Source organism: Scomber scombrus, chromosome 16, assembly GCF_963691925.1.
Source record: "Scomber scombrus chromosome 16, fScoSco1.1, whole genome shotgun sequence".
NCBI classification, from domain to species: Eukaryota; Metazoa; Chordata; class Actinopteri; order Scombriformes; family Scombridae; genus Scomber; species Scomber scombrus.
The window spans coordinates 9,493,123-9,520,315 of NC_084985.1; the positions used below are offsets into that span (position 1 = coordinate 9,493,123).

At 39.5% G+C, this 27,193-nt stretch overlaps 1 protein-coding gene across 1 annotated transcript in view; it reads left to right on the forward strand.

The window, feature by feature from the left end:
* The window catches only part of LOC133996329 (MAP7 domain-containing protein 1-like), a 44,024-nt gene extending 22,835 nt beyond the window's left edge, over positions 1–21,189 (forward strand). Inside the window, exons 3-17 of the mRNA XM_062435880.1 lie at positions 197–265; positions 3,526–3,689; positions 4,909–5,017; positions 5,966–6,070; positions 11,874–11,993; positions 13,753–13,880; positions 14,293–14,435; positions 14,950–15,212; positions 16,241–16,604; positions 17,293–17,473; positions 19,421–19,525; positions 19,654–19,704; positions 19,803–19,857; positions 19,941–20,213; positions 20,561–21,189. Coding sequence (XP_062291864.1) covers positions 197–265; positions 3,526–3,689; positions 4,909–5,017; positions 5,966–6,070; positions 11,874–11,993; positions 13,753–13,880; positions 14,293–14,435; positions 14,950–15,212; positions 16,241–16,604; positions 17,293–17,473; positions 19,421–19,525; positions 19,654–19,704; positions 19,803–19,857; positions 19,941–20,213; positions 20,561–20,571 — 2,141 coding nt within the window. The 3' untranslated portion in view covers positions 20,572–21,189. The remainder of the gene's footprint in view (positions 1–196; positions 266–3,525; positions 3,690–4,908; positions 5,018–5,965; positions 6,071–11,873; positions 11,994–13,752; positions 13,881–14,292; positions 14,436–14,949; positions 15,213–16,240; positions 16,605–17,292; positions 17,474–19,420; positions 19,526–19,653; positions 19,705–19,802; positions 19,858–19,940; positions 20,214–20,560) is intronic.
* The last annotated feature ends 6,004 nt before the right edge of the window (positions 21,190–27,193 follow it).

The following is a 27,193-nucleotide window of genomic DNA, read 5'->3' on the forward strand; positions in this document are numbered from 1 at the left end:
GGTCTCTATTTATGAATCCTAAATGTGACTTAAAGTGAGATTAATAATACAACTATTTTTTGCCATTCATTTTATCCTATTCATACTAGATGTGAATATATGTTAGCTATTCATTGCTGAAGGTTTGAAAATGTTAATAAACATAATGCTGGGGAACAAAAATATTAACGAAAAGCATTTCTTTCTCTCCTCACAGATGTGATAAGCTCAGAGCAGCGACAGAAACTTGCCAAGGAAAGGAGAGAGGAAAGAGCCAGATATATCGGTAAGAAACAATAAAACAGTGTTGACATGAAATTAATTTGAGCTTTTAACTCTCAACAAAACTCTTATCTATATCTGCTGGTGATGCATGAAGCGTGGATTTATTGTAACAGACTTGATGCATGTCATCACCTATTCAATCCTGTTTCAGTCTATTCTGAATAACCTCCCTCTGTCTCTCTGCTGTGAGTGACTGACGGTTATTGACATGTCTTATTGTTTCTCCTTGCACGGCTTTCAGAAGAGCAAACTCAGCTGCAAGGTAAGGCGCTTCACTAAAACCATCAGCGTTCGCAGCAAGCGGTCATTACCATTTGGAAATATTAAAACTTGTGATGAGACTGAACAGTTGTGCCTTTTCTTCCCTCCGTGAATCGATCATGTTGTTTGTTTTCTGATGTAATTCGGTGGAAACTTATAAACCCTGGGAACTCGGTTGCAGTTTCACTTTTCACTTAAATGTTTCTGCTCATTTAACTTTAAATTTACTTTATGTTCTTCTGCATCCCGGGGTTTATGTTCCATACCCATAATCATGGTTTTGACTTTGTGGCTGCAGATTAAAACCTCCTCCAATGAAAATATTGAGCTTGTCCAAATACATGAAGGACTATATTTCGTTTAGAAATGCAGGGCTTCTCCCTCTGGACTTGTACCAAAACATGAACAGCCAATCAGAACAGAACTCGTGGGCGTTTTCCTGCAGAAACGTCTCACGGAGCCCAGGGCGCTTGGCGTGAAAAATGAGCAGTCATTACCACGAACTGAGACCAGGCCTCTCAGACAGATTAGATTTAATTACTGCTTTCATTAGCATCAATAATGTGGTCATGCTGCAGAGTTAGAGGGGAATTCTGCTGCCTTTTTATCGATAATATCCAAGGTTTACTGGGCTTTAGTTGCTCTGAGATAAGTTTAGTTTCCTGCAATCTACTTCTGTGTATAATTACATGGTACAATGTTAGGCTTTTTTCCACATGAACCATGCAATTAGTTGAAAGCAGTAAGCACGTGATGCTATATAGGTCATAAAACATCATGTTTACTGTATGTTTATCCCTAAACAACAAATATATCTCAACAATTTTAAAAAGATTTCAGCCTTGTGGTTGTATAACGGCAGCTGTGCACCTTATGTTTTGGAAAAATAAACGAAGAAGTGAAAAGCACTCTCACGAGCATTAAGCCAACATATTTTTCAATTCTGCTGTGAATTACAAGCGTAACAGGATTTTTTCTGGAATTGGATTTACGGAGGAACGGAGAAGGCTTTCTCATTGTCAATGAGGCACTCACTTGTGTGCCTCTTTGGCTCATTAGTGAAGATGAGCCGCAGAATACTGAACTAAATACAAATCATGCCTCGAATAACACTAACATATTTGGAAAAGTTGGTGTTTCTAATGCTGTCTAACCCACAGCATCGCTGGGTAATATCAGGACATTTCATTACATTTTTTTGTTGGATCCAGCATGTAACCATACCACACCATCATCCACTGCCCTGTTTTTCATTGTTAAAACTCAATTCAACTCTAATATGCTTAAAAATATGTTGTGAGAGAAGGCTTTTGTATAAGTGATTTGAAAAATGTAAATCTATACTATAAGAAAGAAAGTAACACAGTCACCGACATGGTGGCACTTTAATTACAGAGGATTGATTGCTGTTTAATTGTCACCCCCAAGAAATGAGCACCAGCAGCGTATGTGCTAAGAAAACTGGCATCTGCTGGTGGGTGCTGTAAAACACAGCGGGAAACTTCTGCATATTTATTGTTATCAGGATTAAAGTGTAATGAACACATTGTTTTCCATCTGTTTCACCCATTCTGTTTGGGTGTCAGTAGTAGAAGACCATAAGGAGCTTTAAGTGATTATACACTCTTATATTTAAAGAACTGTATTTGGAATAACCTATGTTCGGGCAGAAATATCTAACTTTTAAATTACTATGTAACACATAGACTGGCTTTTATGTGTTTTTTGTGTCTTTTAATAACATTTGCTAGCAGCTTGCCTTTTTGTGATGGCGATTGTCTGTCTTTTCGTCATTCACCACTTTGGTCCAGACTGAAATATCTCAACTCCTACTGGATGGATTTTAGTAAAATTTCGGTGACTTTGGTGATCACCTGACATTTTAATGTAGCCAAAAAAAATTAAAGGGGACATATCATGCTTTTTGTGATTTTCTGTAATTAATATACTGTAATGATGTTGGATATCTATTTTAAACACGATCAAAATTCGAAAACTGGAGGTGAACATATGTAGAAATGTTCCCTGCAAGACAAAATCCAGGGCTTCAACCTGCTCCGGACGCTTCGTTTGCAATGTTTTTTTCTAGGTAAACTTAAGTTAGCTTTTCATGCATGATCATAATTAGCCATCCGTTCCAAAGCCTTGGTTGCTAAGGTTTTTTCTGTGTGAATGAGTAGTGAAATCCTACTACCATAGTTTCCTACATATTTTTTTTTTTTTTTTGATGTAGCTTACAAAGTGAACAAAGGTCTTCTGAGGGGCAATTTCAGAGAGCTGTCCAATCTGAACAGAGTGGGTCCATTGGGAGGGGGTCTTAGAGGGACAGGAGCTAAAACTGCCTGTTTCAGATAGAGGCTGAACTGAGGGTCTGCATAAAAGACCAGTATTAGATTAATTTGTTTTTTGAACTGTAAAACATGCAAATATGTAGCCTATCACTGGAGCCCCAGATTGAAAATATAGACCAGCAAATGCAGATGATATGTCCCCTTTAATGATATTCTCATCAGCTACAGCTTCACTTTGTATTTAGTCCTAATATTGGCATGCTATTATGTTAACTAAGAGAGTGTTATAGATAAGATATAGTGTAGATAACATTACACCCGGCATCCATCAGGATGTAAACATACTCAGTGTGAACATGTTAGCATGTTGATGTTTCCATTTAGCACCACTATGTTTAAATACACCCTCACAGAGCAGCTAGTGTAGCTACAGACTCTTAATCTTGTTAAAAATGTTCTAAACATTGTTCAAGAAATGTGCCACATAAAAAGGTTTATTATAAGGAAAATGTTTGGAAAGAAATCAGAAAGAAAACAATTTAAACATCTTGGCTACAGTAGCTAACTTAGCGTTCTGTTGTTTATTCAACCTTTGATTATAGAAGAAAAATGAGACTGAAAGAAGATATTTCAGAGAGCTCATCATGTTTATTTCTTGGTCTGTATTCTACTTGAATGTTAACTTTAACTTTCTGTGGCGACCCCTCAGCGGTGAAGAAGGCCCAGTGGCTGGAGAAGGAGGACAAGGCCCGGCGTCTGAGAGAGAGCCAGCTGGAAGACCGCCGGAGGAAGCTGGAGGAGCAGAGGCTGAAGGCTGAGAAACGTCGATCCCTGCTGGAGGAGAAACAGAGACAGAAACTAGAAAAGAACAAGGTGAGACCGATGCACGAGAGGCAAGTTTAAGTTTTTGTCCGCTCACGGTCTGCAGGCAAGGAACAATGAAGAATATTTTCACCCTGTTTTTTATAAGACTGACTTTAATCATTAACACTGAGCTAGTGTGGTTTTAATTCAGTGTCTCTTTTCTGACGCCAAATATTTATAAAGACAGAATTTTTTTGTACTGCCAGTCACAGAAATGTCCTGTTATGCAAAATCTTCAGTGTTAATTCAAGTCAGAGCGGAAAAAGCAATCCTTTGCCAGTATTTATGTAAGGCCAACACTTTTGACCACTAGAAAATTGCCTCCATAACAGGAATTTGGTCCCATCTTGAATTACAGTCAAGATGCCAAGTATTGGCTGCTTAAGGCCAATTTTTCAGTGGCCATAAATGCTGATCATTTATAAGCAGTGGTTCTTAACCTTTATAGCTTGTTAGCCATTAAAATAAAACAGGGCCTCTGCTTTGACTCTACCAAAGACTGATTTACGCTCAGATTTTTATATAGATTTTTTGATATAGACTTTTTTTATCTCCTATCTGTACGCAAAATATGAAGTTAGTGCCAGCAGGCTGTAAAGTTGTTTATTCAACCCGTACTCAAACAGAAATGTATAAAACAATAAATTATGTTTTTAAGGGGAGTTATTCGCTATAACTAACAAGCAGGAACAGTTACAAGCCCTGGAGTTTTGCGGAGACACTGCACAGAAATACTGGGAGGACAAATGAATGGTTGTTGTCAAGAAATACTTACGCAAAGTAGCTAGAAAGCTTAGAGGTGCTGATAAGTGATAACTGATAAGTCATTTTGGACAGAGCCACCCCAGCTGTTTCCCCTGTTTCCACTGTTTATGGCAAGCTAAGCTAAGCGCCTCTTGGCTCTTACTGCACAAACATGAGAGTGGTATCAATCTTCTCATGTAACTCTCGGCAAGAAATCAAATAAACGTATTCCCAAAGGAATCTGTAATGAGTCTTGAAATGGTAAAACTATCCAGTATCTCAGATTCTTTCTTACCGCTTGAATCTTCTCATAACAACTCCAGCTGCTGTCTGTAGCTTCGTATTTACAGTATAAGACGTGATAGTGGTATAAATATTCTCATTTAACTCCCTAATTGTCAATCTTTTAAACTATCAAATGAATTGTGGTTAATGTGAAAATGTGCAAAGACTTGACTCATTTTTAACCTTTGTGGTCCTCCAGGAGCGATACGAAGCAGCTATCAAGCGGTCGACAAAGAAGACGTGGGCCGAGATCCGTCAGCAAAGGTGGTCCTGGGCAGGCGGACTCAACCAGACCTCCCGCAGGGAAAGTGAGTTTTAAATGAACTGCAACGACACAGACATTCGTAGAAGACAGAAACAATAAGATACACACATATATCATATCCTGCCTGTAGTCTTTGTGTTGAGTAATGCTGTACCGAATGTGACTCACTCGTCCCAATGATGCAATTCAAGGAAATAGTCTTGAAGGGGTTGGTGTCACAAGGGCGGGGTACCAGAGGCAAGTGACCTACACAGTAATTTATGATGTTAGCGCTTGTAATTCTATAGTGTATGTTTCTCTCTCTTTTTTTTTTTTGGAGCTAAGATTGGTTTTGAGTACCAATTTTCTCCATTTAACTGATCACAGAGGGCAGAAAGATAGTTGTCACGAATCTGTTTCATTAGATTATGAGTGTGAACAGGCGAGGCGTTGTGTTTATCAGAGACCTGTGAGGTAATTTTTCCCTTTTCAGACTGAACCTTGTCCTGTCCTGCACACAGACTAACACATGTGTGACGAGCTGCTTCTTTTTTCAAACCGTGACACTGAGGTCAAGACAAGATTCTCTACTGCAAAGTGTGAAAGCCCCCAAATGTGTGTGAGAGCGTGCGTGCGTGTGATATTTTATGATTTCTGATTTCTTGCAGCAGAACAAAAGCAAACCCCTCTCCTCCCCCCTTCAAAAAAAAAGTGATGTATAACTATACCACACCCTTCCCATACTTTCCTTGAATTTCCTCCCCACCCCACCCTCCCAAAAGTGAAATCAGATTAATCTACTTCCAAATGATAAAGAGATGCCAGTTTGACCTCAGAGATTGGTGAGTCCCGGCTCTCCTCCATGAGCTGCTGACAACTGTGTGATCCCAGACAGAAGGGAGCTGGCAGCCCCCAATCTCTTATCACCTTCATAGCTTTTCCCAGTCAGGGGCCGCCCGCACCCCGGCCGCCTTGTGAACAGTTGTTGTCTGTTGCGTTCTCTCCGGTGCAGGCAGATGCTCGGCCTCCACGGTCAACTTGCCGAGACAGGTGGACCCTGTCATTAACAACAGGCTGTCCAAATCCTCTGCTACCCTCTGGAACTCCCCCAACAGAAGTAAGGACGACCCGACGTCAATGTCCACCAGGCTTCCTCCTCCCTCCCTTCCCTTATCCCTATTCATCCCCTTCCGCCTCCCTTCCTGTTACCCTAATCTGGTTTTTGGTTTTCTTTTATTATGATTATAACTGTCGTCTCTGGTGGCCTGCCTGCCTGCCTGTGCTTGGTGACTCGTCATTTACTCCCCCTCCCCTCCCCCCTCACTCTTATCACGCTCTCGGTCTGCATCGTGGTGTTTTGATTTGGTTTCTTCAGTTGATGGTTGTCATTGATTTAAGTCTCCTCTGCATTTTTGATCAGCCTCCCTCCACCTCGACATCACCGTGCCATAGTTTGTGATATATATTTTGGTACGTGTCTCATCGGTTTATAAATTCACATGTCTTCACGACACCCCTTTTTTCAGTTGTCCCCCTCCACTTTACTGTTGCTGGTTTGGTGTGGTGGTGGTGGTGGTGGATATTAAACTGTTGACTGTGACTGTTGCAAATGAATCAAGTAGAGCAATTAAAAGCAAATGCATTGTATACATTTTTCTGTTTATGTATTATTTTGAAGTAAATCTGCCATCTAGTTCCATAGATATTAAGTCTCTCTTGCTTGGTTATATTGTATAAAACAAATATTTGCTCAGTTTCTTTATAACATGAATCATTTCTCATTATAATGCGTTCCTGTCCACGTTACGAGACATTTGTTATTGGGGTGATATATTTTTATAGTACCAAACATTCGAGTTTTATCATCACAATGTGTTTTAGTGTCGAAAAATACATAAAAATACTCATTATGGTGCCAAATATAGTATTTGATAATTGATGCATGAACAGATAAGAAGTATTTAATATTGTAGTGAAACAACATTCAGCTCTTTTCAACTCCTTATATAAAACTTATAACTGCGTCTATAATACTGCTGTGGTAGTTAAATCTCTAAAAACTGATCAAATTTATCAACTAATCATTAGTTTATTAGGTAATATCTTAATACAATTATTCAATTTGATAGATTTTGCTTATTGCGGAGAGTTAGATGAAAAATTGGTGCGTTGTTATAACAAAAACCGCAAAGTCCAGTCATGCTAGCGGCTCTGTGAGACTGTGAGGAACAGGGGTCGGCATGCTAACATGTAGATGGTATAATCTATATTATTAAAATGTATAGTATGAATTATACACAGTAGAATGTTTAGCTTGTTCACCATTTTAGTTTAGTGGGTAAGCATGCTGTTTTTTTTGCTAATTAGCACTAAACACTAAAACTACAGCTGACAGGAATGTCGTTAGCTTTGCAAGTATTAAGGCATACGCATGTAGTCATATGTAAACCAAAGTATTCAACAAATAAACATTCTGACTTGATGATAGCGTTAAATTAATTAGTCCGGACCAAAGTTGTGGGCCAGCTGACTCCATAGAGCAACGCAGCTCTAGCATGGCTAAAAACTTAAATATGTTGCTTTAACTGAAATGTTTTGTGATCAAATTGTATGTTATTATTACAAGAAAAGATTACTGTAAAAACAGAATAATGTGGCATTTAGTAATAATGATCAAATATGTCATAATACAAAATATATATCTTTATAGCATGAAAAGGTTACAGGTAAATGAGGAAGTTTGTATTCTATAATGAGAAACTGAGTAACAGTCTTTTTAGTCACAGTGACAGCAATATGCTGTAGTAATAAGACGAATATTTAAATTAACTTGTTATATCAGACTCATTTCATCAGACTCCTGAGTTGCCACATGTACATAAGCAGTGATGTCTCCATCTCAGATTCGTCTCGCCTCATAACATGTGTCATTGTAGATCCTATCACCCACAGTGCAATCAGCAGTTCGGCTCTCGGCTCCCCCACAGCCACAATAGCGGCTTAGATTTCATGCTTGATCATCACTAATACAGATGCTCCGATACTGCGGGCACATAAAAAGGACAATTCGGAGCTGAATCATATTTCTGCAGAGCCAGAGCCAGTATCAGAGCTGGTGTTTTTGGCCTTGGGAGATGTTCTGCTCAGTGTACCAGTAATAGTATTGAGAGGGGGTAGTGATGTCAGAGTGGTGACTTTTATAGATCCAGGCATCAATCTACCTCCAGGTGAACAGCCGTTCACCAGGCAGCAGCTCGGTGCAGCCTCCTCTTTCCGTATTGGAGAAAGAAAGAGGAGGAGGGAAACTGCTGTTGCCTAGCGACAGAATGTGGTCTGGTTATCAGTTCATAAATCATGTGAAAATGTTCTTTCCAACATGCAGCGAAGGTGACTGCCTCAGCTGTTATGTAAGAAAAGCCAGCCAATGACAGAAAGAGTTATTTCACAAACACAACACATGTCATTCCTGGCTGTGCTGTTGTGATTGCACTATTATCATGTGTATGTGTGGTATGTGTTCGTAGGTGTCACGCATACTTTTGTGTATGTCGACAGAGTGATGCTTGAGTCACACAACAATGGAGCACTGACAAGAAGCTGAAGCTGTCAGTACACACATCACTGCTGTCATTAATTTACTGTCAAAAAACAAAGAAAGAAGGAAAGAAGGGAGGAAAGAAAAAACATCTTTGCAAGACATTTAATCAGTTGATGAGACAGGAAGTCTACACAAACGGAAGTAGCTGTCTTAGCTCATTAGATCTTATGCTTTAACTTTAATAAAATGATAAAAGTACATATGCACACACATTGCGTCCATCCGTATGTCTTTGTTTCCTCTGTATTATGTGTTTTCTGTTATATGTAGAACTCAAAAGGAAAACTACATCTGCTAGAAGCTACTTAGTCAGATGCTTTAAAAGGTCCAAACATAACATATAACAATATCAAGTCTCCAAACAGGGGTGGAGGAAGTACTCTGATATTTTACTTAGGGAAAAGTAGCAATACAACAATGTAAAAATACTATTAAATCATTCAAAATTACAAATTTCACTCAAGTAAAAGTATAGAAGCATTACCACCAAAATACATTAAAGATATCAAAAGAAAAAGTACGTAAAGAAAGTAAAGAAAACTATATTCTCTAACTGATACATTATTATATGTAGTATCCATAGATATATAGCTACTAACTGAGTATTATCACAACAATATTTTTCAGTGTCAAAAGGAAAAAGTACTCATTATGGTACCAAATATATTATATTATGTTTAAGATTATAATTATTGATGCAAAAGCAGTTATTCGAGGTTCAGCTCATTCCAGCAACTATAAAAAATGGATCATATTTCAAAGCCAATTATATGTTTTTGGAAAGAAACTTATTTGATTTCTTGCAGAGAGTTACGGCTTACGGTTAAGACGATTGATACCACAGCGTGCTATTAATCTTGTCATCTAACTCTTGGCAAGAAAGTTAATTGAGTGTACTTTCCAAAATATCAAACCATTAGTTTAACATCAGAGCTCTAACTTGCTGTAGCGGTTAAATACATCTAGTGCAAGTTTAAAGTAGCAGAAAATGGAAAAAATTCCTTGAAGTATAAGTAAGAATCTGAGTAAATAGTTATGCTCCAGAGGTGTTTATTGATTACAGAAAATGCTGCACTGCAGTGTTTGTTTCTGTTTCAGCTGCTGTTGAAGAAGTTTGAGCTTTTCTATATGATATTCCCTCTGAAGAGTTTCAAAGTCTGAGCTCTCACACTGCATCATTTATTTTTCTCTTTTGTCACTCTCGACTCCCTTTAGGGATTGTCCAGTATTTGTTCGGTGCTTTATATAAAACTCACACAGGCATCTATAGTTTCTAAGAAATATTCTCAGTCTGATTTCATTCTGTAGGAATCAAAGATGACATCCTCTGACTAAAAAGCGACATTATTCTCCGACGTGACGTTTGCTTTGCTCATGAGAGAATGATTTATTGGTGTATGTGTTGTTTTTCTTTTCTCCCACCCGTCATTACAATGCATTGGATTATATTTTGCTGTTGTTGGACATCATATGTGCTGAATCTTCACATCACATGACGCTCAATAACAGTAAACACACCACATACTAGCAGAATGTTGTTGAGGACAGAGTAGTTTGTATTGCTTTATCGGACAAATGATACTAATGCTCAACTCACCAGAAACTGACAGGCCTTAGCACTGCATTGGGTTTGAGTGGGGTCGAGTAAACAGCATCACTGGCATTTTGATGTGTTTTTTTGAGTGGTAAGTAATGAAAATTAATTTGGGTTTGCTCCTCTGTGTGTTGTTATCTAATGTCTGGTACTGTATGTAACACATAGGCAAAGTTTCCGTCATTCATTTTGTTTCTGTATCTGTGAGTGAAAGTGAGTGGCTGACTGGAGTTTGAGTTAAACAAATATTTCCCTATTAGCAGTAATAACCTCACATGATGAGTAAAACCTCAGTGGGTGGAGCATGAAGAATGAAAGATTGACCTTAAAATCCCACATTATTTGCATACCTGGTGTTAGTTGTTTGATTTGGAAAGTTAAAGAGAAGTTGTTAGATGTAGCCGCCTGTTACTGAAAGATGGTTTCAGATCCCAAGACGATCCAACAACAAGCACTTCTTTGTGAGCATATTGAGGTCTTTAACATCTTCATGTTCCCTTAAAAAAATAGTGGATGATTTTGTGGGGGGGTTTTTCATTTTATTGTAGCATAAAAAAGGGGTACAAATGGTAACAAAAGCCAAAAACAGCAAAAAAAAACATCAGTATAAAAGTAACTTCATCACATCTCATGAACCAAACTAATAGAAAACATATGGATTTGCGTATAAGACATCAATGGATTGTTTAAGTGGAGTCTTTTCATTAACATGATCCCACTCAAAAGCACAGATTCATTCAACCTTTTCATGGTCAAACCACCCTAACCAGCCAATAGCAAGTTAATTACTTCTCTACTACTTTCCTGCTGAACTTCCTAAATCATAAATGGCACGAGTAATTAATGTTATTTACATTGTTTAGTACTTTTAAACTATAGCTGCTGTTAGCTTACTCCTGAAAAGCTGTGGTTCTTTAGCTCCACCTCCTGATAGATCAACCAGTGAGATTATTTAAAGCAGAAACACTTCAAAGAAATTAACTGTGCATTCATTGTGCTGATGGATAAATCTGTAGTCTGGGTCCATTTTAACATTTCATTCATGTGTAATTTTGTCAGATATATCTAACCGAGAAGCCACGTGCTTTTCAGAGGTTATGAAGGTTTGTCTGACTAAATAAACACATGACACAAGTGTTTATTTACAGCTCACAAAGACAAAAACTACATACATAACTAAGAAACTGAGGTGTTAAAAGTTCCCCAGACTTCATCCTCCTACATTGATTGCTGTTCATATGAGGATGAATTTCTGATGTTTCCAACAGCACATGAATGCAGGGTGAAAACTCCAGTGATCTCTGTGTGTGTGTGTGTGTGTGTGTGTGTGTGTGTGTGTGTGTGTGTGTGTGTGTGTGTGTCTGTCTGTCTGTGTGCGTGCGTGCGTGCGTGCGTGCGTGCGTGCGTGCGTGCGTGCGTGCGTGCGTGCGTGTGTGTGTGTGCTACAGTATCATCAGTGAGGAGTGTTAAACTTCCTGCAGTGTGTGAATTTGTCTCTATCTCAGTGTGTGTGTGTGTGTGTGTGTGTGTGTGTGTGTGTGTGTCTGTGTGTGTCTGTGCGTGTGTGTGCGTGTGTGTGTGTGCGTGTGTGTGTGTGTGTGTGTGTGTGTGTGTGTGTGTGCTACAGTATCATTTATTTGTGTGAAAGTCGAGGATCTGACTGTACGTTCACATATGTGTAGTTCACTCTGACAGTAACCCGATACTGACAGCACCCTCTTGTGTCAGCCCGCAGCCTGCGTCTGAGCCCGTGGGAGAGCAAGATCGTGGAGCGGCTCATGACGCCTACGCTGTCCTTCCTGGCTCGCAGTCGCAGCGCCGCCACCCTCCTCAACAACAGTGACTCTCGTGAGTGTAAGACCCCCTCCAGACCTTTTTGTCCAGTGTACACACCCTCCCTTTTCTGCGCATTATAATTCCAGTGTGCAGGGAAGGAGAAATCCTGTGTTTGGTTCCCCTTTACCTCACTTTCATCTGCATTTTAAGAGGGGAAAAGAGCTTTTTAACCCCAAACATACAACACAAAATAACAGAGAAGTCAACATCCTTCATCTTTCTAATTGCTCTGTTTCAGTATTTGTCTTTTTTTTCTCTCTTTCTCGCTCTTTCCCTTTGTCTTTATATATAAAATCTAGCTGCAACTATCAGTTATTTCTTTATGGATTAATCTGTTGTATCAGTAGTTTAGTCTTAAAATGTCAATAAGCAGTGACAAAAGCAAGTTTCTAGAGGGCTTATTTTGTCCAAACAACCTTATTAAGACCTATATACATATATATCAATATACAGTGACATGAAACAGAGAAAAGCAGCAAAACTTTACACATGAGAATCTGGAAGCAGCACATTTTTGACATCAATTCTTTATAGACATCTTATTTCAGCCTGAATCTTTTCTCCTCTCTCATCCATGTTTCTGTGTATTCATATTTTGACATGCATGTGATGTTATTTGGTTTGGTTGAAGATAAAGCTGCAACATATGATTATTTTCATTACAGATTCATTTGTTTTTTGATTCAGTGATTAGTCTAAATTGGTCAGAAAGTTGTGAAAAAAAATGCACATTGTGGTTTCCCAGGTCGAAATGCCTGTCCAAAGTCTGAAGATATTCAATGTTCGAAAGTCACTTGTTTCAGTCTTCTCTTCTACTCTTCCTCAATCTCTATGTATCTGTCTTTTTAAATATATCCCTCTATTGATATTTGATTGAAGATGGGGCTGCAACAAACAATTATTTAATGGTTTAAATGTCCTGGGAAACAGCTCATGACAAAAAACAACCTTATCACAGGGTCCATTTAATAGCTTTTATGGGGATTTTTATCATATCATGTAATCTTCATCAGCCCAAGTCTGGAGTCTTCCCAATTATCATCATAGCATTATAAATGCTCAAATTTCCAACTGAGTTCCTTAAATGTTCAGAAAAATTGGAACTTTTCTAAACAATAATTATCTTTATTATTATATAAGATGTGAGGTTTTTTGTTTAATTAATCATTGTAGTTAAAAATGAACACCACAATTTATCTTCAAAGGGCTTATTTTATCAAAACAACAGCCAAAAAACCTCAAGATATCCAATTTACAATAAGAAAATCCAACATTTGAAGAGTTGGAACCACAGTATGTTTCCTTTTGTGACTTCAATGACAATTTTTTCTGTTAAATGTTTGTTTTATGTAAAGCACATTGAGTTGCCACTGTGTATGAAATGCGCTATATAAATAAAACTGCCTTGCCTTGCCTTGCCTTAATCCAACATAAAAAATGTTTTAAGTTGATTTCTGACCTGAGGGGAAATAGGATGAATGTAGTAAAGAATAGAGATGTATGTTGGTGAGTAGATGTGCCTCTAAAAGCACTAATGGATAACAATAAAAGAGTTATCCCTCTAAGTGAAATCAATAACATAATTTAAAAACAATAAAATAGTAGTTGCCATCCTTACTTAATGTGTCAGCGAGATTTGATTCATTGTCTCGTGGCATGTCTTGTTGTTTATCACCCTGCATGGTGTGAGTGTGGGGGCCCTGACCTCGGCCTGCCGCCGCTCTCTGCATGTCTATGTGTCACTCAGACTCTCACCACTGCTCCCGTTCAGCCTCTGCCAGCCCGCTGAACGCTTCCTCCCACCACCGCCCGCACCAGAGCACCGCCGAGCGCTGGAGGGTCTCCTCTGCCAGCACGCCAGACATCACCCAGCGTCAGCGCCGGCGAAACTCCACACCGGTAGGTTGTGCACAAAAAAAGAAAGAACGTATCTGCCTTTACAATAAATAAAGAGTTAATTTTAGATAAAGAGCATTTCAACAACTAGATAATCAAATTTCTGGTGCAAACATCGTAAATTGTCTCAGGTCAGGGTTTCATCCTGGATCACATTTCATCTCACCTCTCACTTTAATTACTTAAAAGACAACATGTTGAGTGAAATTTCATCTATGTGTAATGAGTGTGTAACTGGAAGTGATCTTTATTTCAGGGGAGGGGGGGTCTGCCTCAAGTTTTATAGTCTAATGTGGGAGGCCATAACATGAGGAGTTGCTGATACTGACATTTAACAAAAAGCTATTATCTTGTGATGTCAAGCAGCTGTACCCTGAGGTTGTAACTGGTTATTTGTGTCACCTCTTTCTCCAAGGTGGACAAAAAGAAGAAGGAGAAGAAAGACAAGGAGAGGGAGAACGAAAAAGAGAAGAGCTCTATCACAAAAGACAAGGTGCAGAAGAAGAGACAGACGGCGTCGCCCATCACTACAACCCAGAGATCCAGGCCAGAGAGCAGGTAACGACTGGAAAAAACTTCTATCTGTCATATAGACGTATATTTTCCAAGATAATACAGCTGGTGTAGGAGAGATACTGAGAGAGCGAAAAGAGGAGGGAGCTCATGTGTCCTCGTCCTTTATGCCTGGAGCAGGTCAATGTCTGACAGATGGTCCAAGGTGCTATAATCTAACTTCTAAAAGAGACTCTGCTGGACACCGTTCAGTCAGCAGTCACGGGCCCGTCTGCCAAGAACAGGTCTGTTTATATGAGAGTGAGGCGCTCTCAGACAGAATGGGGTTTTCCTGACTGATGCACCCTCCCTCTTCTCACATTACAACCCCCCCACAGCCAAAGAATCATGACGACCGAATGTGGACTTTCAGATCGAGTCACTCATATCTTCCACATGACCTAGTTATGGTCTTTATGCAATGCACCGGGAACGTTATTACCTTTCTATGAAATCTCATCTCCTGTGCTCTCTCCTGCTTGTATTTCACTCCCGCTGCCATCTCTTCTCTGCTCATCAGCACCCCGAAGCCCAAAAACAGACCTCCATCGCCCGCGGCCCCCAAAAGTCGGCCCTTGTCCCCCTTGGTGCCAGCAGCAGCAGCAGCAGCAGCAGCGGCGGCAGCCAAGACGCCCACGGGCAAGAAGACACCTCCTCCTGGCACCAAGACCAGACCTAAACGGGCCCAGACGCCCGCCAGGGTACAGCCCCAGACGGTCACTGCGGTCACCGTGGAAACGGGCCACGAACCCCAGCAGCCCGACACTCCAGAGGAGAAGAAGAGTAAGTGTCGTTACCATAGGGATGATATCCAAGCTTCAAGGTGACTTAGAGGTTTTGGCCGACATTCATGTTTCAGTTCATTGTGAACAGACAATTAATATGTTACAGCAGTTCAGTGTGCAGGTTTCTCTGTTGGATAAAGTAGATTTACACAGTCGGTATTTAACTGGAAGTTGTTTGTATATTAAAAGTTGAATCAATAAGTGATAAATTATTGTTAAATGTATCATTTGGCAGTGTTTGGTCATTGTCCCTCCTCCATTCACATTTTTATATTTTAACAACACAAGCTGGTTACATCAGTGAGTCCACCACTTTGGACCGAAGTATCTCAACGAATATCGGACAGATTACCATGAAATTTGGTGCAGACATTCATATTCCTCAATGGATACATTTAACTGATTTTGTTGATAGTCTGACTTTTCCTGGAGGGACACCTGCATGTCAGAGTTCTCACTTCTCCCATAAAATGTCTCAACATGTAATTTGTGGATTTGCACCAAATTTGGCACAAAGTCTGTGTGAATTGTATTTGTCGACAACTTTTATATATGTCTCTATAAATTTTGGTACACACATTCATCTCCCACTCAGGATGAATCCTGATAACTTTGGTGATCTCTTAGCTCCCTACTTCATCAAGTTTAACTTTATTTGTTTATTTCTGCAGAATAACACATTATCTGTACAATGAAATGCTTAAGATGACACTCAGAACAGTATTGTAGGAAAAATATCAATTATCCACAATAACAATAAGATAAACAATCAAGATAATGTGTAAATAAAAACAAATAAAGACAGAAAACTTTTACAGTAGGTAAAGGAACCAAATGAACAACTTGTAGGTGTTACAGTAAAAATATTATAGTATGAGGTATATATGGATGAAAGCTAGCATGTCTGTAGACTCTTAGGTTTGTTAACAAGGATGTTGTTGGTAAAGCAGACGTTTGCTTCCTATTTATTGTGGTTTTATTTGTGTTTTTTCATCTCCTCTCTTCTCTTTGTCTTCTCTCTGATAGACTCCGGTAACGTTCCTGCCATTGTGGTGTCCTCTGCGCCCATTACCCCTCCTTCCCTCACCCCACCAGTTGTAGCAACATCATCTCCTGCTGTGCCGAGCGTCGAGCCAGCTGCCCCAGCTGCATCTCCTGTAGCAGCCTCTGCTAGTAATCCGACTCGTTCTCCTACACCCACCGCTGCAGCCGCCCCTGCAGCCACCCCTGCTGCTGCTCCCGCCACCCCGGCTGCACCAACCAGCAGGCCGTCAGCAGGCACCAACAACCCAGAGGAGGCTTCTCGCGTCCTGGCAGAGAAACGCAGACAAGCCCGAGAGCAGCGTGAGAGGGAGGAGCAGGAGCGCCTGGAGCAGGAGCAGAGGAACAGGTCAGCCTCAATGACAATATGAAAAACAGTAACACCCTGTCACCCTGACTCATCATACGTTGTCAGCTAATATCTAATTTACACAGAAAGAGAGAGAAAGGTTACCTGCCAGAAACAAACATGGGACACCTGACACTATGCATTTGCATATAATTGCATCATACTGAAACGTTATTTTGTCCCAATTTGACAATATTTTTCAGAGAAACATGTCACTTCACTGCTTTTTTTTGCCGTGAATATGAATGAGTTTTTATTTAATAGTTTCTCCTTCACTTGAAAGAATGATATTTTTGCTGTACTCGTAATTTTAGTGGCCTCAGGCGTGCTGCTATGTGTGTCACAACCTGGAAGGAGTGCTGAGATTCAGCTAAAATTGGGTTAATCACAGTAACCACCCTGAAATAGAGGGTGGAGAATATTCTTTGTTTACAGCAATGAAACTTTTCTTTTGAAATATTATTATGTGGAATTTTTTGCCTTTATTGGACAGATTACAGTATAGAAATCAATCGGAAATACAGGGGGAGAGAAGGGTATGTCCTCAGATAGAAGTGAACCAGAACTTCATGATTATTATTGATTCTGTGGGTACAGTTTAAGCCCAAGTTTGAGTTAGCACTATGACCTGTACCATACAAGCATGCACACGCTGTCTGTAACGATCAATATCGATTCATGTATTCAGGATTCTGCGGGAGGAGGCGATGGCGCGGGAGGTCGAGGAGAGAAAGCGCAGAGAGGAGGAGGCTCAATTCATGGCTGAGCAGCAGCGCATGAGAGACGAAGCTCAGCGGGCTCAGGATGAGAAGGAGGCGCAGGAGAAAGCCAAAGCTGAGGCGGAGGAGAACGAGAAGCTGCAGAGACAGGTCAGTGATGGTTTAACACACCCCACGCTTCATCAGTGAGACACACAATCACTTCCTGTTCACTGTAAATACTGTAGGCTCTGAAAACCCTTTAATTTTCCATTAACCATCATGAATCCCTGTGATCCCCACATGCAGTAAGCCCATTTACCATCTGGGTAGATTAGGAGGATGCCTGAGTTGTCAGAGGGGATGCAGCATTGAACCCACACATCAGTACCCTCTGACTGTCTAGCATCTGGGCAGATTAAAGGAGAAGAATATGTGCTGCAGTCACGGACGATGTGTGTCATGCATGAGCCCTAATAGTGAGAGGCCCCTTGTCTGTCCGGGGCAGATGCCAGCTGGTGACCTCCATAATAGCGATGAGCAGAGGCTGAGGGAGCCATTGTGATCGGGGGAGATAGTGACGGGCCTGTGTTGCCTCTGTCTCGTACACTCAGCTCTGCAGTGGGCTGATAGTCGGATAAGCAGCGTCAGTGTACGCTATGCCTGAAGCACTCAGCTATGCTCGGCTCCCCTTTTCCCCTCAATAGCTCCATTGTTCCACCATGACAGCACACTCGCTCGAGACTGGAGTGGCCTCATATTTTTCAGTTTAGCTCAAGTGTTGCGCTTGCTGTCAGAAAATGTGCGTGAACATAAAATCAAAAGTTGTATTTCCACTCAATGTGTGAAATATCAGATTCTAAAAGCAGCTGGCTGCATTTGTTTTGCCCTCCACACTTGAGATTTATGTATACATAAATCATAAATTAATTTTCATCGCTGGATTCTTCACATCTGTTTGTTTTGGTGCTGAGTCTAAATACACAGTGAACCATGTAATGGTTACTCAGATAATATCAGTCCTGACCTGAAGGCTGCAGAACAGACTGAGCATGTGCTGCTCCCTGCTGGTGGAGAGTTAGACAGACTGTATGTTGTTGTACAACAATGTAGGTTCTGATTTTGTAAGTGGGGTTATTAAGCTGTACTCCCCTCATCAACTGTACTTATTCAGGGACATAACAGGGTCCACGCAATGAAGTCTGGGGGGGAAAAAACTTTCATTGCTATTTATTTAGATATATACATGCATATATGTATATTAACCCTCATCCTACCAACCATATTTAACATACAAGGACTACCGACTAGAATCCCTTGTGACCCCAAGAATAAACTACTGTAACTTATTTATTCTCATTATCACATTATTAGTTATGTAATCAGTGTCATCTGAAAAAAGACAACACATTATTATTAAGGAAACGGACTGACAGAGGGCTCCTATTCCCCTCATAGTGTGTGATACTTTAAATTAGGACCCACGGCAAACATGAACTCAATATCGCTCTTTGCTGCCTTAACTTTGACTGATGTTTAATTGTATTATTTTTTCCTAAAACACCACTTAGACATTTAAAGCTGCTTCTGTTTGGCCTGAGACCAAACTTGGAGCAAAAAATGCTCCTAATGAAATTAGTGTGAGCAAACTGTTATAATTAAAAGCAACCTAAATCAATGTGTCTGTGTATTTTTTTATCACCTTAGCACGTCTCTCATCTGGAGGACGATGTCTAAAGAGATTTTTGAATGTAAATAAACCTGAAACTGTAAAAACTGTAGACAAAAAGTAAGATTTTGAAAAGTGTGGGTGGAAGTTGTACTCTGCTTTGCACTGAGCATGTTAATGACTTATTCAGCTGTCAGTTGCTTTGTGTTTTGTTCTCAGTGGGAAACAACACAAGAGTATCTGGGGTATCACTCCGTCTACAACAGAACATTTACATAAAATTAAACTTTTCTCAGCTCCCTCCTCTCTCACTGACATCCTGCTGCTGTTCATCTGTTTGTAGCAGCATGTATGAACAGAGAGTTGTAAACTTTATTATTTCATTAGTTTTAAACTTAAAGCTGGTGTATTTTTTGATTGCTTCATATTAATGTTTTTCTTTTTTGCAGAGGGAGGAGGCTGAAGCTAAAGCCCGTGAAGAAGCCGAGCGTCAGCGCATAGAGAGGGAGAAACACTTCCAGAAAGAAGAGCAGGAGCGACTGGAGAGGAAGAAGGTGAGGAGAAAGAGAGAAAAACAACGTGGTCAGAGTTCAGAAAGTCACACGGGTTGCTTTGAGTTCATATCAGTACTTCCTGCTTTTAAAGAGCATGACGCTAACTGATCTCTGTCTGATCCTTACAGCGCCTTGAGGAGATCATGAAGAGGACTCGGAAGAGTGATGCAGGAGATAAGGTTTGTGTGATTCCTTTTACACAGGCTTGAAAGAACTCAACTTCCTCTTGTCCTGTTAAAAAAACTAACAAATGTCTTTTTGTTTTTCATAATCACAGAAGGATGTCAAAGCCTCTCCACAGGTCAACGGCAAGGACACAGAGCTCAATAAGAGTAAGAATCAGAACAGTCAGAAATATAGCGTCCAAAAAATACAAACTTCTTTATTTATTCATCAATAAAAAATCTTTCTGCAGCTCCTGGAAACCTGCAGAGTCCCGCTGCAGCAGTGCTCAGCCAGTCACAAAGTGTGTCCAGCCCCGTTGTAAACGGCGTCCAGCCCTCAGCTCACCAGAACGGCGTCTCAGCCAACGGAGAGGCGGCTGACTTCGAGGACATCAACCAGCTGAACAAAAGCGGTAATCCAGCACAAAATCAGAGCGGGCTGGTCGGCGACCCCATCCTGGCGTTTGAGGGAGGAGAGCCATTCCTGATGAAAACAGGCCAGATGAAGCCTCAGCATGTTGCAGGTACAGTAAACGAGTGTGTGTAGCTCAAATAACCACTAAAAGTCTGGTTAGGTAGGTTTACTTAGGACTAAAATGTGAGAGATTATTTTGTTTTGTCCAACTAATTGTCCAAAATTCAAAGATATATATAAGAAAGCAGCAAATCCTTACATTTTAGAAGCTGGAACCAGGAGATATTTGACATGTTTGCTTGTTGAATAACAGCACCAGACTTTTAAAGGAGAGACAGAAATTACTTAACATATTTTATTCAAAAATTTGAACTAAATTCATCGTAAATATAAGTAATTAAACAGTTTTTATCCTTCATCTCACCTGTTTTACCCTCCTGTCCTGTTTCCCTTCAGAGGTCCTGTGAGTCCCCACACATCACATGGAGATGCGCCTTATGTCTCTGCTTGAGTTATGAGATTCATGCCACACCACAGCGGCTTAAAAAATGTGTGTGCCAAACAAACTATGAACTGCGCTGAATTCACATCTACAGTATCTGCAGCAGAGGACAAAGAGGAGGAGATGAACTCTGCCCGGAGAAAAGAAAAAAAAAAGTACTCATCCGAAATGTAGAAAAATAAAAAATGCAACAAGTATTCTCTCTCTGTCTTCACCGCGTGTTTATGGTGCAGCATCTGTCAAGTTTTATTGAAATGTCACATGCAGATTTTATGGTGCACCTTAAAGATGACTGACTGTGTAACACATTTTAGAAAATACATTATAAGATCCTGGAAATACATAATATTTGACAATGGTTGTTATTATTACCGTCGTTATGATATTGTTATCTTAAGTTGAACAATGTGTGTGTGTGTTTGTTGTTTTTGTCTTGAATTATTGAGTTATTTAACATGGGGAGCATTGTAAGGACTGGCCACAGACAGTGTATGTAAATGTATAATGAGCCTGGCTGCCTAGGCCTCCTGTTACAGGGGATCTGTGAAATAAAGCTTTATGAAAGGGACTCGTTGTGTGTCTGTCTCTGTGCATCCATGTGGAAGTATGATTCACTCATTTTGGATTTCTGCTTGATAAGAGAGCTGCACATTTACACATATACATGGGATTATGCTTAAACACCAATGTTTTTTCCAAACTGGGGATATTAAGGTGATGACAATTTGAGATTAGCAGCATTTTATATTTAAAAAAATATCTATTTTCTTACAGTAACCTTTTTCTGATGCTCTTATCTTTTAGTAAAACCTTGTTTGCAAATGCTTTTTCATACCAGTCATACCATTTCTAGAGGACTTTTTTGTCTGATTGTGTGAAGTATCGTGAACAAAGGTTTACAATCAGACTCCGCTCGTCTTTTCATGCCCTCATAATGAGCATCAATCTGCAGATACATGACTCATTTTAAGCGACAGCCACAAGAGGAAGAAATATGAAAATTTCAACAAACCTACGTACTACAAACTGCATTCTTACTTGGTCAAACAATTTAGTCCAGTAAACGCTATGATGATAGAAGATAATTACATTTAATAGATTTAACAGTGTGTGTTCGTCACAAATAAGACATTTGACTTTTGCTTTTGTTTCGTTTCTTAAAATAATTGAACATTTCTTAGTGCCAAATGATTTTAAGTTTAGGTTAAAGTTTTAAGGTAAGTTTTGTCCTTATAGCTGCATTACAGCAATGCTGCATCATACATACTGCATTATATTACAGTGTAATATTTTAAAGTTTCAGAGGGTGGCAGCACTGATTCACAACCATTGTGGTGCATCTATTTATAGCAAATATAGATAGGATAAAAGAGGAAGTTCAGAAATACACTGTTCATTTGTACAGCTCTGTACTCACCCAACATATATGGCGGGAAATGACGTCTAAAAGAAAATACTATAACAATGCATCATAAGTTAAAAGTTAACATTATGGGTGAAACTTGATGTTAAACTTTATTAATAACCTTATATTACAACTATCTATTCCCCAGAAGAGATGAATGTAATCTAAATGTACTCTTGTCAAACACATGTAGAACATACACGATGATTAATTAAATAACAAATATTTATCTGTGCTTGCAAAAGAAATTTAAATATGATTTACATGTGTTTACATATATAGTTAGTTATTATGTCATGCAGATAACAGTGCCCAGCACAGATGGACTTATAGGGTAGCACAATACAGTTTTAGATAGTGAAGCCTTTCAGTAATCATATAATGAGCAATTAACATAATACAAAATTGATTTGTATAGCACCTTTCATACAATAAATGCAGTGCTTTACAATACAAATGAATTATATAGAAACGTCTCCTCAGTGACTTTGTTTGCCTCCACTCTGTTTCATCAGACAATCTGTTCTTAATTTAGTTTTGTACCAAACGTCAATAGACTATCTTCATTTTATCATCAGGACCAGTTTGTGTTGAGTATCGTGAATATTAACCTGTAATCTATTCTGGAAAATAAAGATTTCACCATATTAATGTATACAATACATTTTGGGGTTTTTTTTACTGACAGGATTTCTTTGCATACAGTTTTTAGAAATAAAAACTTGTTCTCCCCCTTAACATTTTTCCTCTTTCTCCCCGATTGACTTGAATGAATGTGTTTTTCAAGGCCTTATTGGTTCAGTTTTCCCCCGACAGCCACCAGACTTCATGTGCTTCCTCAGGCCACCAAACATTCACTAAATGGCATTCGACCCCCACTTGCCTTTTTGTCTGGAGGACTGGGAGAGGACGTTGTCTGTGAATGGTACTACTGTTGCTTTTGTACTACGTGCTCCACTCTAAAGTCTCGCCAAGGCCACCAACATAGTCAGAGCCGGCCCTGGTTTGTGTGATTAATGACATTTCCTGCATAACATCACATTGCCCTGTACTGTGAAGCACTATATGAACTATATGTACTGTGAATCTCATCTTAGCCGATTGCAGGAAAACAACATTTGAGGTACTGTCTGCCTTGAATTATTTTTAGATTTTTAAGAGGCCACAAATGACTGAGACTGCCTACTCTGCTGGACATATTAAACTACTGGATTTGGAAACAGTTATTACTAAAATACAGTACTGCCAATATTAGAGTGAATGTCTCTGAAAAAGTCATGAAATTATTTGTTTGTTGATTACACACACAAAATAAAATCATCATGCTAACGTGAAAACAATTATTTTATATTTTGTTCAGTCCGCATGTGGCTCGAAACGTCACTGGTTGATGTGTCAATAAATTGCATCTACGGGACCTTCATCTTTCTTTTTTACACTTTCTTCAATCCAGCACCTGTTTGAAATTTTTTGGGATGTTTGAGTCGACTTCACTGTTTAAAAGGCTGTCATGAAGCCACAGTCTGCCAGTTTCTGACTTCTTGTTTGTCTGTGTCTGTCTGTTTTGTGTTACCTGCCCCCACTCTCTGCTCTCTGTTAGCTCAGTCTGGTCTACCTGCCTGCCTGCCAGTATCCACACCTGTTCAGCCTCAGCAGTCAAGCTCACCTGGTCGCCATCTACTCATCTCCCAGTCAGCATATATACCCTGAGATCCAGTCTCTGCAGGATTGTCACTTGTGCACACAGTTTATTCTATCAGTGACTGTAGCCAAGCTTTATTCACATTCTGTGTCTCTCAGTGATCTGTTTTTGTCCAGCACCTGCCAATCTGAGTCTCGTCTCTCTCTCGGTACAGTTTGACCAGCCACCTTGCCCGCTACGCCAAACCACTAGCCCGCCAGCAGCTGTCCACCCCCGGACTCCTACATCAGATCTCCACTCCACTTGGACCCTCTCTCACCTTCACCATCACTTCATCTTCCAAATTCAATAGGCTGTCATCTCCCTTGCCAGCCTGTCACGGTGACAAAAACTTCCACTCCAACTCTGATGATACCAAGATGTTAAAATACAAAGAAACACAAGACATTCAACCTAAAACTAAACACAAACCCCTAAAAAAAAACAAAAAAAACCCCATCACAACCACAATCATAAAATATGGCCAATTACCTGAGTATGACATAGACAAAGTTGATGTCATGCCTAACAAAATGAAAATGACCACAGTTTTAACAGAGCGGCCCTGTTGTCAGTAACGGCCTGTGTTTGTTTGGCTTTAGTTCACACGGACAAGAATTGGCAGACAGCTCTGAGGTGCTAAAGTATCAAAGCTGTGTGCATGGGACTTGCTTTCCACTTGCGATCACGCTCTCTAGCGATCAAATAGTAAAACCCTTGAGCTCACCCTTTTTTTTCTCCCCTCTGCTCTTTTTTAACTTTAAACAAAACTCTCTTTGCTGCATCAATTCTGGTCATCGTGCATCTGTCACCGGCTCGCTAACATAACAAATGTCTAACAAAATACACTGGACTTTGTTTCCTTGTTGGACCACGAAACTACCTGGGACCTAGATGTGATTCTGGACTGAAACATGGAGGAGTGGAGGGCATGTTTATAGTTTCGGTATCTGTTTGCTTAGGTTTGAATGTTGACTTTATAATTAAATAGTTTACTCACCATACAATGCAGCACTGAATACAAAGACTCAATCATTGAGAGTCTTTGTAGTCAGTGCTGCATTGTATGTGTCATTGAGACTCAATGAGACCTCATTTTCTTCTCTGTTTGACTAAAGCTCAATTCATAGTTCTATTGTGTTCTATTGTCGGATAAATGATTGTTTAAATGATTGTTTACATGGTAATATTACTCCACTGCTCCACTTACATGAAACAGGTGCAGCTTGAAATTATTATTTATTTATTTATTAATAGCAATATAAGTCTGTCTTTCACCACTTTGGGTCCAGTCTGAACTAGCTCAACAAATTGTGCAGATGTTCTTGTTCCCCAGAAGATAAATCCTACCGACGCTGGAGACCCCCTCACTTTTCATCTAGCGCCACCATGAGGGTCACATGTCTGGTTTTGAGGGAAATGTCTCGACAACTATTGGATGGAATGCCCTGAAATTTGGTACAGGTGTTCATGTTCCTCTCAGGATGAATTTTAATCACTTCAGGTCACAATTTTACAGCAGTGGCTTTCACTGTTTTACTGTTTTTCACAAAAAAAAAAAAAAAGTAAAAAATAAGTAACAATCACAGTTTACAGTATGACCAAATACCCGTAAAACTAATGACAGTCCAATCAAGATAAAGTATACTTTTTGATTAAAGTCCTGCTCCAGTCAAAAAGGTATTTTTTTACTTCTTTTGGATGTTTGAGCATCACTGTCCTTAATGATTCATGTGGAGAGCTTGAAACTAGAGATATGTTTTCAAGTTAATCTGCTGGAAAAGTTTCTCTGCTCTTGCTGAAAATCTCGGGCATGATTTGCAACATCACAAGTTGTTTGGAGCCAGTCATGGTGGAGTATGACACTTATACAATGTAATGTGGAAACTTGAAGCCTCCAGTGCACATCACACTGAGAATGGACTTTACACTGACGTAGGAGACATCTTATATCTAGCAGATAAACTTTTGATACAAACAATATTGGCAAGTTCATATTATATATATAATATTCCCATTTCAAAAAACTCAGGACTCTCACAAACAACATTGTTTCTGAGAAATCAAGTTTTGTCCATGATGTTGGCATGGTGGACAACTAAGAATACTACAATACCCATGAGCCTTAGCTATGGAGAAAAAGCTGTGCAGAGGTCAGTCTGATAAATTCAAAGTGCTTCGTCACTGAAGTATAAACAAAATGTGGAGCCACAGTTGCTGAATTCACTCAAAACACAGAAATAATAAATGAACCAATCATTGTGCTCATTGTAAAATTATTTTTCTCAACAACTTTTTATTTATTTATTTTTTTAAACTTTTTTGTAGAAATATGCATCAGATAGAAATTATTTCTCCAAGCAGAGTATTTTTAAAACATGTCTAGGGCCGATCTTTATTGCTAATCAGCAAATATTTGAGTGTTAAAACGTTAAACTAAGATGGTTAACTTTATATCTTCTGCACATCAGCATATTCACCTCATCATGGTGCGGAGGATTTGACTTAGAGAACTGGGTAAGCCAGAATACTTTTTATGATCATGTTCCTGGACAGTTTTTTTTTGCATAATCACTTCCTGACTGTCATATAAAAAGTATAATGCAACAGCCAGTCCTGGATATGTGTTACAGACAACAAAGGGTTATTGAGGCCTTTTACTGCCTTTATCTTGTTATGTTTGTTTGCACATTGTCTTATTTGTCTATACCTACCTAATAAATGTCGGATCAGAGATATGAAGCCTTCAGTGTTAATGGGCTGAGCTACCTGCTTATATTTACACTGGACGTCAGCCAAAAAGCAATACAATACATATTTATACGACAAATGTCAAGCAGCTGAGTGTATCAACATGCCCATGTTTCATATGACAAATGGAATGATGTCAGTGTACTCATTAAATACAATATCTACATTAACGTTCTCCTTTTAGAAACAGCAGCAGGACCCTGCAGACATATTAAAGTAAGCATGGAAACAAACACACAAATCACAGACTCTCACACACACAAACATCTTTTCTTCAAACAACAGGATTGAAAAAAGTTTCAGAGAGTGAACTATTTATAATTCAGATGTGATTTCACCAAGTGGTTGTCAGACAGTTGGTTGCAACCAAGGCTGTGCACGTTCTTAACGCCTTTCACTGAGGTTTCTCCTTCACACGTTTCTATAAACGAGGACGCATGAAGACGTCTCGGCCTTCTTCTGTTTTCACGACACTTTCAGTCTCCCCTTTCAAGGTGAGCCATTTTATTTTCACAGTCTTAACTTTTACACACTTTACAAGTGTTTGTGCAGCCATGTTTTATTTTAGTTCTCCCAGTTTAGTTTCCCTTGAGAAAGTATTTTTTTCAATTTCTGTTTGTGTGTCTGAGTGTTTTGGTTCTGATAACATTTTGTATCACAGGAAGGAAGATAAGGAAATGGGTTATAAACTGGCACAGGATTACAGCAAAGCAAGATTCGTATTGTGAAACAATTAAGACATGTTTTTAA